At 33.6% G+C, this 12,349-nt stretch overlaps 1 protein-coding gene across 1 annotated transcript; it reads right to left on the bottom strand.

The window, feature by feature from the left end:
* Positions 1 to 288: 288 nt before the first annotated feature.
* On the bottom strand, positions 289 to 12,188 carry LOC140445471 (ubiquitin domain-containing protein UBFD1-like). The gene is made up of 6 exons (XM_072537502.1): positions 12,031 to 12,188; positions 11,596 to 11,889; positions 10,792 to 10,943; positions 8,876 to 8,998; positions 7,535 to 7,723; positions 289 to 709 (listed from the first exon to the last, which is right to left on the bottom strand). The coding sequence occupies exons 1-6, from the start codon at positions 12,041 to 12,043 to the stop codon at positions 599 to 601; spliced, it is 882 nt and encodes a 293-aa protein (XP_072393603.1). The 5' UTR covers positions 12,044 to 12,188; the 3' UTR covers positions 289 to 598.
* Between the last annotated feature and the right edge of the window lie 161 nt (positions 12,189 to 12,349).

The following is a 12,349-nucleotide window of genomic DNA, read 5'->3' as shown; positions in this document are numbered from 1 at the left end:
CTTGATTGTACCATGACTAACCTAACCTAACCTAACATATTTGTTTACAAAAAACTGCTCAAAAAAATGGCTGACACTATTTTGTGATGAAAACGCTATTTAAAACTCGTGAGTAACACTTTTCGTTTTTCTGAACAATATATACAAGGTGCCTTGTAGTTTGGTAATGTTGCTTTATTGTACATCTTTTCTTAATTTTTACGTCTTTTGGGCTTTTCACTTGTCTTTATGACAATAAACGTATCAGGTGTTAAATCAACCACAGAGTAATAAAGTAGTATAATAAAGTTTCTCTGTATGACAAAACAATTTATTAAAATAGATGCTTAACAAAGAATCAACACAATGTAAGAGATAAATACCTACAAGTAATTTTTGTCTCGAGAATAGGAGAAACACAGAAAGGGAAAAACCGAACACAACTTTCTCGATATCAAGCAAATTATAAATGTATAAAATTATAAAATCTAGTTACAATAATTTGTATTAGAACAAAATTTGTTGGTTTCAGAGACACTCAATATATTCACATTGCAAGTATTTTTCGAATACCACTTGGACATACGATTTCTCACACTTAAATTGTTTCACTTGTGAATCAGAAGTATTGCCATTTTCCGAGTACGGCATCCTTGATAGCATCTATGTACTGAGCTGGTACCCAGTATATCCAATACCGTGATGCTTCTGTAGGTCCTAACTGTAAACCCTAAAACATTAAACGAAAATTAAAGAACAAGCAATTTTTTATCAACTAAGCCAGTATTATAAAATCAATTTTTTATTTAACCTTTTGGCTTGTACATTAAACGTCTTTGCTACATAAGTAGGTATATTCTTCACAAGATAGGGACTGTTTGTTACGGTAACTCAAATACTCAACGTAACACAAGCGAAAACCTACCAGAGAGACTACTAAAAAAACCGGACTCTGATGGGATTCCCGTACAGTAACTCAATGACTCAACATATCCAGAGATGAACCGTGAGTCTGTTGTGCACCTTTGTATAGTAGGGTGTGTTACCACATTATAGCGTTTACTCGCGCATTTTGGAGGACAGGTGGGGGAAAAGAAAGTAGCGATTTTTAGAAAAAAATATAAATTTTTTTAAATATTATTGAATGTTCGATAACGTGCCCTTTGGTCTTTGATTGCATCCTGTATGCTCTTAGATTCGGTTTTTGCCATACCGATCAGTTTCGTTTATGTTTATATCACAGGTTATAAGTTATGGTTACAAGAACAGTATGTGGAATATACACCACAAGAAGAGAGATGCAGTGGTGACCTCTGACAGATGGCGAAATTCGGAATGTTCCCGGTTTGAGAAGCTTAGTGCCTTCTTTGTGTAAGATCTTGTTTATTCTGTCTGTGACGAAGCGAATATGTCGAATGAAGATAATTGTTTAAAAATATATTATTTTAAGATGGATTCTAATAAATATTATATTCTATGTAAATTCTTAACCATAAGTTTTAATTTCTCCAGACGGCAATCCTGTAACTCTGGGCAAAGCCGAGTTTAATTTTATACAGGCAGTATGTTTACATAATATGTTACCATAAGTGCACAATAAAGGTGTGAAGAGATTTCGTCTAACAAGTTATTTCGTCATCCTATCTATCAATTATTTACCACCACGATTAACCAGCGACCAATTTTAGTCAACAATTTAAAAAGTAACAAATGTATGAGGAGAAGGACTAGATGAACGTGGATCAATAGAAGGATTTAAATCTCGATGGATAATGTTTTGGAATGGTGTTTAATGAGAAAATTACTGACAGAATTCTTTTGGGTTGAATGGTGACGTAAAAAAATATGCAAATAATGGTTTCTATTAACCCAGATAACCCTGACACAAGAAATTGAATTAAAACTGCAATTTTTTGTTATTAATATCTTTTATTTGGAAAACCTGAGTACCTTACTGAAATAATATTGCAAAAACTGGTAACGTACAAAAAAAATTACCGCCCTACATCTAGGACGTCAGGACCAAGCATTACCATTTGTGTGGTAACTCACAAAGCAGCGTACATGAACACCAACATCACATTTTTGACTCCTTGTAGTGGTTTTTTTATGGCAGTAGCGACATCTCGTTTGTTTTTCTTGGTCAATCACATAATGGTGCATTCCACCAAAACGAGAATCGGCAAGATGAAGTCGCTTTTGTATAAAGTTCAAGAAGTGAATTTTTTTCTCGTCGTGAGTATCGCTTTACTTGATGAATAGGATTCGCACCAACTGCGTTCGAGCACAGTGATACAACACTATTATCGTGCCAGCTGACGATTGTCAATTTCTTATTTACGTCAAACTTAACATCGTACAAACCTCTTTTATCTTTTTGTAACTCCTTTGCTGATTTCAGAGGATTTTTTGGTATTCTGTTACTTCTTATGGTTCCCGTTCCTCTGATATTTTTTTCCGCCAGCATTTCAAATAAAGGCATTGTACTGAAAAAATTATAAAAAATAAATGAAATTTTTTCAGCTCCCACCTTGATTTGAGAATATCCACATAACTGAGTACCACACCTACACCGACACCGAAATCCTTATATTTAGGCGATACGTGTGTTGCTCCCTGGTATGGTTCAAACCACGTCACGTACCCATTGTTGCTACACCCAACCCAAAGTTTATATCCTCATCTTATCGGTTTACCCTTTATAAACTGCTTGCAGCTCATCATCATTTTGGCTTTACAACCCTGTGTGGGTCCTAGCCTCCCCAAGAATTTTTCTCCAGTCGTCCCTATCCATTGCCTTCCTCCGCCAAGCACGTATTTCCATATTTCTCATGTCTTCATCGATGTTATCTAGGAATCTTGTTCTGGGTCTTCCTCTTCTTCTTTGACCAATAGGTCTATCAAGGAGCGTTTTTCTAGCTGGGTCGGTTTGCTCCATCCGCATTACATGGCCTACCCACCTCAGACGTCCTATCTTTATGTGTTTTACGATATCTGGTTCCTGGTATATCCTATAGAGTTCGAAGTTGTATCGTCTTCTCCAGACACCATTTTCATTTACCACTCCATAGATGCGCCTTAGTATTTTTCTTTCGAAACATCCTAACATGTTTTCATTGCTTTTTGTTAAAGTCCAGGTTTCTGAACCATATGTTAGGACTGGGGGTATTATTGTTTTGTAGAGTTTTACTTTTGTATTTCTTGATATAACTGTAGATTTAAAAAGGAGATTAAGCCCAAAATAGCATCTATTAGCCGTGCAAATTCTGCGGTTTATCTCTGCGGTAGTGTCATTTTCAGTATTGACGAGCGTTCCCAGGTATACAAATTCGTTAACTGCTTCGATGACGTCATTTTCTATAACAAGTGGCCGTAGTGTTTGTGGTTGCGTACCTATTTTCATGTATTTTGTTTTATTGGTGTTTACTATTAAACCCATTTTTGTAGCCGCTTCCTTTAATGCTACGTACGCCTCTCGTGCTGCGTTTTCCGTTCTCCCAACAATATTGATATCATCAGCATATGCTAAGATTTGCACAGATTTGTTATATATTGAACCGGTAGTTGTGATTTGTGACGTACGTATTACTTTTTCCAGAGCTAGATTGAATAGTATACAGGAGAGTGGGTCTCCCTGACGTAGCCCGTTATTTGTTTTAAAAGGTTCAGAGAGTTCCCCCTGGATTCGTATTTTGCATTCAACTTTTTCAAGGGTTAGTTTGGTTAAACTTACCAACTGATTTGGTACTCCTAGGTCTATCATTGCTCTAAACAATTCTCTTCTATTTACAGAGTCGTAGGCTGCCTTGTAGTCTATAAATATGTGGTGCGTGTCTACACCGTATTCCAGTGTTTTCTCTAGAATTTGTCTCAGGGTTGAAATCTGATGAATGGTTGATTTACCACCTCTGAAACCAGCCTGGTATTGTCCTATTATTCGCTCTGCATATGGTGCCATGCGATGGCATAGTATATTGGAGAATATTTTATACGCTGCATTTAGGAGCGTAATTCCTCGATGGTTAGAGCATTCAAAGATATCTCCCTTTTTGTGTATGGTGCAAAGTATTCCAATATTCCAATCATTGGGAAGGGACTTCTGTATCCATATTTCTTTTATAAGCTGCTGTAGCGCTATTATGATATCGTGGCCACCTTCTTTATATAATTCCGCTGGGAGATTATCTATTCCGGGTGATTTGTTTCTGGCTAGTTTGTTTACAGCGTCTTTAACTTCCAGGATCGTTGCTGGATCCTCCTCCCTCTCGTCTGCTCCGCTTACCTCGCAGCTTTCGTCTTCCGGGTTTTCTTCTTCTTCCTCTATATTAAGTATCTGGTCAAAATATTCCGTCCATCGGTTTAGTACGTCTGTTCTTGTTGTTAAGAGATCGCCATTCAAACTTCTACATTGATTTGTGTTTGCCTTAAATTCTTTTCTGTTGATGTTAACTTTCTTATAGAATGTTCTGAATTCTTTCTCTCTGTTGAGGTTTTCTATATATTGAAGTTCCTTTTTTAAGTGGTTTCGTTTTTTCATTCTGTGTATTTTCTTTTCTTTTCTTCTCTTTGTCTAATAATTCTCTATACTTCTTCTAGTTCGGCGGGATAATGTTTTGGAATGGTGTTGGATGAGAAAATTACTGACAGAATTCTTTTGGGTTGAATGGTGACGTAAAAAAATAGGCAAATAATGGTTTCTATTAACCCAGAAAACCCTGACATAAGAAATTGTATTAAAACTGCAATTTTTTGTTATTAATATCTTTTATTTGGAAAACCTGAGTACCCTACTGAAATAATATTGCAAAAACTGGTAACGTACAAAAAAAAATTACCGCCCTACATCTAGGACGTCAGGACCAAGCATTACCATTTGTGTGGTATCTCACAAAGCAGCGTACATGGACACCAACATCACATTTTTGACTCCTTGTAGTGGGTTTTTTATGGCAGTAGCGACATCTCGTTTGTTTTTCTTGGTCAATCACATAATGTTGCATTCCATCGAAACGAGAATCGGCAAGAAGATGAAGTCGCTTTTGTATAAAGTTCAAGAAGTGAATTTTTTTCTCGTCGTGAGTATCGCTTTACTTGATGAATAGGATTCGCACCAACTGCGTTCGAGCACAGTGATACGACACTATTATCGTGCCAGCTGACGATTGTCAATTTCTTATTTACGTCAAACTTAGCATCGTACGAACCTCTTTTATCTTTTTGTAACTCCTTTGCTGATTTCAGAGGATTTTTTGGTATTCTGTTACTTCTTATGGTTCCCGTTCCTCTGATATTTTTTTCCGTCAGCATTTCAAATAAAGGCATTGTACTGAAAAAATTACGAAAAATAAATGAAATTTTTTCAGCTCCCACCTTGATTTGAGAATATCCACATAACTGAGTACCACACCTACACCGACACTGAAATCCTTATATTTAGACGCTACGTGTGTTGCTCCCTGGTATGGTTCAAACCACGTCACGTACCGATTGTTGCTACACCCAACCCAAAGTTTATATCCCCATCTTATCGGTTTACCCTTTATAAACTGCTTGCAGCTGTGACCCCAGAAATAGGGAACCATGGCTTCATCAACGCTGTGGTTCTCTTCTAAAACTGCATACTTAAAAAAAATTTAATTTAGTAAACTCAAGAGAGGTCTAACTTTATTGAATTTGTCAGAATGGTCCAAATTATTATTATCGGCAATATGTAAAACACTCATTATAAAATCAAACCTATCCCTAGAAAGTGCCCCAGAAACTAGGGAATTACAACATCTTTATCCTTTTTCCAATACATCTTTTTCCTTGGGTACTGAGCCTAACCACTAAGAATAAGAATTCCCACGAATGCTTTCATTTCTTGGATACATATAGGCTTATTTTTCTTATTTGCATATCTATTGGATTCGACAAATAGTAAATCAAAAATGTCTTCATCAAACAACTTCATGAACCAGTCTATGGGAGTATTTTCTGTATCAGTATTGAGATCATTATCCTTTGACCAATCAACAAGTATTTCTGCTTCCTCTGAGATGTTTGATGCTTCAGACCACTGGTATTGTCGTGGAATTTTCAAAACTTTCTCAAGTTTAATCAAACTGGACTATCAGCATCCGAGTCGGAGTCAACCGAATGGGGCACATGGATTTCAGCTACAGTTCTCAACATGTTTAAAGGCAAATTATCTGGAGACACGTTTTCTTCTTTACCAGAATCCTCATCTGTTTCAGCGGCATCTTCCGGAGGTAACAGAACTATATCAGCTTGAGAATGGGGTAATTCATCTTCTTCCAACATCTCAAAAGCCTCATGTAAAGAAAAACCCCTGAAACAATAAAAGCAGTGTGTTCATAACACTATCAACAAATTCTTTTGGGCTAAATACTAAGTAAAATAAACAAAGAAACCCATTGATTACTATATTAATTCAAATTTATCATTTTCATGCCATAATAGTGCATAATCCTGACAGCCTACATGTAGGACGGTCAAATTTATCACCACCTGGCAGCCTGTTGGATAAAATTATTTCACCATTTGGATAAATGAACACTTATGTATAAATAACATCATAAAAAAGTACATTCTACCAAAAGTATAATATTCATTTCTTACCTTGCAAATTTGATTCCATGCTCAGCCATATTTTACGTTTTTTGCACAAGTAGATGTTTTAAACGATACGAACAAACTAAACGATAAAGGGACAATTCGTCCTTGAGTAACAATTTGTGATAGACGGCGTTATCAGATTTAATCCAGGGCCGCGTTCAAAAATTATTGAAATTAGCGTCCTACATGTAGAACATCAGGGTTATTTGGGTTAATCAGGTTTTTGTACAACAAAATGCATAATCGACCATTTGCTTTACGAGTCACCACAACATCTAGAAACGGAAAGAACAGATTATTTTTTATCTTCATTGAAAATCTTATATCTGTATATTCAGATAATCGAGGAAAGAAGAAAGAGTGTTTCAACCAGGTCCAGAGGCAAGATGATACAAGTATCCACCATGTGCAGGAGGTATACTTTTGGTTTAAAGTGATATGATTACAGCGCTGAGGATTTTCATGAACTTATCAGCAAAAACACTATACAGGGTGAGTCATGAAGAACTGTACATAATCCTACATCGTATGGAGGCCCCTATGGGGAATAAACCATTAAAAAATGTCTACTTCTTTATTTAATATTATACAGGGCGAGTTGTGAATTTTGACTGAAATACCAATTTACCATAACTCTTGAATGGTCAGTTCGATGTGACTCACATTGGTCAAAAGTTACACTACTATCATCTAATCAACTGATTTATTCAAACTAAAATAGAATCAGGTAGGCAGCTTCTTCAAAAGAAAGGGTGGGGTTTATCAAACTTTAAAATGGTATTGTTAGTACTTTTGAAGTGCGTTTCTTTGATAACGCAGCTAAAGTGTTTATTTGCGCCCTTACTAGAAAGTTTGAAGTTCACAAATAACGAAAAGCTTTCAAAAAATTATAATCAACTTCATGTTTATTGTTTAATAAAGTTTTTGACTCACTTACCAGTATATGATATTCATCATGTTCTTCAATTGGTTCAGATATCACACTTTTAATTGACCCCATAGGTAATTTTTCAGTTCTCTCTTTAGTACTTAACCATAACTGGTCACTTTCTAATTTAAATGTTAACCTAACTTTTCCCCCATGCTTATTTAACATTCCTGATAAAGGTACTGGTGGCAATCCTTCCTGTAATATCATGGGGTTAATATTTTGTATACTTGGCTCATAGGTGCTGACTTTCACAATGTTGCATGACCACATACTATGTACCAAGCAATTATATAATGATAAAAATTATAAATGCTTCAGACACCAAATACACAATTCTCATCCCAACACAATTCTGATAATTAGGCATTTATCATCTGCGCCAAGAAACACAATGGGTAAGAAACAAATGACCAAAGGGAAAATTATGGATATATGGTTAAAATAACATTACTGACTCATAACGAGCCTAAAAACTTTTTCTTCCACTACATATCACACTTTTTCTTATGGAAGTAAGTTTTTCAAGGCTTTCTTCAATGATTTAGATTAAAAATCAATTTTTGACATGAGCATGGTGAATTAACAATATGCTAATATTTTGTTACTAGACGAGATGTTACTTGACTGGCTTATCAGCAGATGAATTGCTACATGCTGCTCAAAATCGAGAAAAATATCGGCAAATAGTCATGGGAGCTACCTAGGCCCAATTTGGGACAGTACTCAAAGAAAAAGAAGAGTTTTGAGTTAAAAGTTAGTTAAATCACATCATGCTTTACTTAATCTCTGAACCCGGAAAAATGTAACAGTATTTAAAAAAAAAACATTAAAGGTTATTTTAAGACTAATATATTAATTATTATAGCACTAGAACTAGTTATATGTCTATTTAGTAGACAGAATTTGAACACAATTAATACTATTGAAAGGAAACATTTCGTGATAGAATACTGAGCAACATTTTGGTAATTAATTATAAAACAGTTAATGTAAACAACTTACAATAAAGTACAAACTTCTAGTGTAAAATGGTACATAATTATTAAACAAATTTAACATTATCCAAAAAGGATTAAGTTTCAGAATATTTTCAGTCCTATGGGACCATCATCAATGAGAACATCTAAAGAGTAGTTCAAATTAGCCACATAACGAGATAAAATGATCCTTATATTACCTATTTAAAGTATTAAATTTTAAAAATATTTGGACACTAGGTCGATGTTATAGGATTTCATTTTTCCTGCTTGAAAAAATGGATGTTGTCCACACGATTGCAATCAAAACATTTTAAACAAATGAATTAAGTCAGCACCTATGCCTTTGTTATCTTAACCTATAATAAACCTTAATATTTTTTAATCCAGGCATGACATCTTCCGGTAATCCTTTATCTAACACTTTACGGTGAATTTTTTGTTTACTTAAAGGTTCTTTTGATGTAGTGGCCTTTTCAAGTTCGACTATATCCTAAAAATGAATACAAATCAGTATCCTGTATAAAATAGATATTATTTTTTTATATATTCCTTATCTATTTATTTTTAAAGAGAAAATTTATGTGAAACTAAAAAAATATAAATAAAGCAAAGGACCCTGGCACTTTCCTTATGTAAAAGTGGTTTCAGTTAAATTGGCTGAAACTTTGCAGAGAGGTAGCTTTGGTCATGCTGTCCAAAAGTTATCATTGCGCCAAGACACAGAAATCAATTGTTTCTGAAGTTACAAAGGTTCAAAGTGTCAGTTTTTAGTTATTTTGAATAATACATATTTCATAAATATACAGAGTACATAAAAAGACAATTTTCATATTCAAGTCAGTCATAATAAAATATAAAAAACAACAATACACTATTTCTGTTAATTATATATTATCACAACTGATATTTTAGGTTGACATAATATATACTTTAAAAAATTGGTACTTTGAAAGTAACTAAAGCAATTAATATTAATTATATGATGCAAAAAAATCAATCACTATTCTAGCGATGACTACCATGGTTTTTGTTTCAATAAACTTTACTCTCCACGTTAGGGTGGTAAACACACCAGAGGAAAAGCACATATTGCCATAGGGTAAATTTTGATCTTTAAGCTCTTTCTACCACCTACTCTCACAATTTCAAGCAAATCCATGCATATAAACAGAATTCTGAGCAGAAAACCATCATATCCTGGAGTATATAGTTTTTTACAAATTTTTAAATGTGTTGGCAATTCCTTCCAGAAGAATGACAAATAATGTGATTTGTGATGACTTTGATTTACTAGTAAAGTATGATATACTACTAAAAAGTTTCGGGAAAATATTTTGTTAATGTGATCAATAGCCGTTTTTATTAGATTTGTTCTAGGTCTTTTATGTATTTAAGTTTTGACAATTCAATTGAAAATCAATTCAGATTATCCAGAGATCCAAGATAAAGAGGTTGATCCAAGATTAGGATCTACCTTATTGAGGTTCTATATTGATGTCAAAATAGGTGTTTTAGTAGGAGAGCAAATTTATAAGTATATAAGTTTTTAAGTATATAAGCTCAACCAGCAGAGATCTATGGAGTGAGTAAACTGAGCTACAAGCCACTCTTCTGTAGTCCTCACCCATAGGTTGATCCTAGACACCCCCATATTCTAGTCTAAATAGCATCTTCTTCTTCTTCTTAGTTGTTAACCTGATGCAGGTATCGTGATATCATGAAGCTATTAGCTAAATTTCCCAATGTTCCTCCACGTTTTTCTATCTTCTGCCATTCTAGCACATTCTGACAATGGAGCGCCAATGGTAGCAACAATATGGTCCGTGTATTGTGTGGGAGATCTACCTCTATTTCTTTTGCCTTCTACTTTTCCCTGGATGGTAAGTTTTTCAAGACCATTTCTTCGAAGGACATGTCCATAAATAAATAGCATATCCATTTAGAATTTTAAATTACTATGTTAACCTTTTTTGGTTTTCTGGCTTGAGTTTGAACCATTGATCTGCTAGATGTCATATTGAAATGAATGCGATTAATTTACCTTGCCCTCTTGGATATCTGAGAGACTAAAATTTTTATAAATACCTTTATTCTACTATTCACTCTCTATATATAGAGAGAGTATATAGTATATACTCTCTCTATATACACATACATTGGACTAACCCACAAACATTGATTAACTTGTGTTTAATCAAATACTTATTGACAGGCTATAAAAAAAGTGACATTTTGAATATCTCCTTGTATAAGTCATAACTATTTGTCAATATAAAACCTTACCTGTTTGCTGACAGATGAAACAGCTAAGACATCATTTAAAGTAGATCCTACTAACATAATTTTTGAGCCTTTTGTGATACCAGAATTGGAAATAGTTTGACTATCTTGTAAAAGTCCTTTATACATAAGTTTCTGCATTGCATCTGGAACACCTAAAAATATATGTACATAAATACACTTGCAAAGCAAGGCAAAGGTTTCACTATATAGATCAACTTTGATGACTAGTGAAGGTGAGCAGGTGAGAGCTGAATCTACACTGCGAAATCATAAATATATTTTATGTTGAGCTTTAAAACAAAAGAGTAAAACTCATAATAAAATATTTTTAAAGTCAATTTAAATTAAAATCTGCAGTACAAACAATTGAAAAATATGATGTTTTGCTCATGTGTAAATTAATATATCCTGTAACTCTTTGTGTTAATGAACTAGTGAAGAGCAACGTTTTGAACACATTTGACTATTAAACTGAGCACTCTTTATGATGAACTATTATGCCCAACACTAATTGTAACAGAATATAAGAAAATATGTTTGTACAGAGATTTATAATTCAAGGGATATATTCAGGAATAAGTCACAAATTATTGGTCATATCATAAAATATACCCAAATTAAACCTCAGGCATAACATTTAAAAGAAAATATATTTTATCTTTTGCTTTACCAGTGTAGAACTTACAGTAAAAAATACATTCCAGTCTCAAAGTATTTTATAGTGCTTAATAGGATCCAACAATGATTCACATTTCTTTATTAATACTTTATATTCCCTATCAAAGTAAATTTTAAACTGCATACCTAATAAATCTTGTAAATGCTTCTTTAGTTCTAAGATTGTTGTATTGGAAGTTGTTGTGATATCATACTTTTTTTTGTTATATATCACTTTAATTTCAACAGGATCACTTTTTTCTTCCAAATCGCTTTCCTTACTCTCCAAAGCCTCCACGGGATTTGCAACAGTATTTTCTTTGACATCAGTTTTAGGAATTTTAGATTCAGACGGCTCTGTTAGTCTATCATCTTCTTCTTTAGTATTTGTTACTTCAACACTATTTAAGTGTTTTTCGTCTCCGTTTTTATTTTCCGGGTCTAAAATATAATACGCTTTATTTAAACAATAAAAATCTATTTTCCCTGTAAAAAACCTATAGGCCACAAAGAACAAGATGGATGGATTTTATTTTTTTATTAAAACTTGTTAGTGTAGTTAAACAGTTTAATGGAACTCACCTAGACATTCCATTTTACAAAATATATATCGTTGGTTACAATCAGAATAAAATTATTTAAATTAAACTGTTTTTCTCAAATAAGATTACTTGCATTTCAACCATCTGACTTTGAAGTTGACGTCTGCACTCTGCACGATTGATGAATTAATTCAGTTTAGCCACTACATTCCAAAAATATGTAACATGATCATGAACATTGTTCTTGCATGCATGCAAGCCATGCATTTCTTATTTGAATATCAACATATGAAAATTTTTTTCAGTTATTTTGTATTAAAATCATATTATAGCAATAAAAACCAATATTAGGTATTTTA

Source organism: Diabrotica undecimpunctata, chromosome 7 (assembly GCF_040954645.1).
Source record: "Diabrotica undecimpunctata isolate CICGRU chromosome 7, icDiaUnde3, whole genome shotgun sequence".
Classification (NCBI taxonomy): Eukaryota; Metazoa; Arthropoda; class Insecta; order Coleoptera; family Chrysomelidae; genus Diabrotica; species Diabrotica undecimpunctata.
Note: the sequence above shows the minus strand (reverse complement) of the source record. Positions and strands in the feature narration are given on the sequence as shown.

Excerpts from the sequence above, each read along its gene's own strand:
- LOC140445471 (XM_072537502.1), bottom strand. Across the intron at positions 10,944-11,595 it reads GCATTTACAAGATTTATTAG|GTGTTCCAGATGCAATGCAG; the intron begins GTATGCAGTTTA and ends ATATATTTTTAG. Across the intron at positions 7,724-8,875 it reads CTGGATTAAAAAATATTAAG|GAAGGATTGCCACCAGTACC; the intron begins GTTTATTATAGG and ends ATGATATTACAG.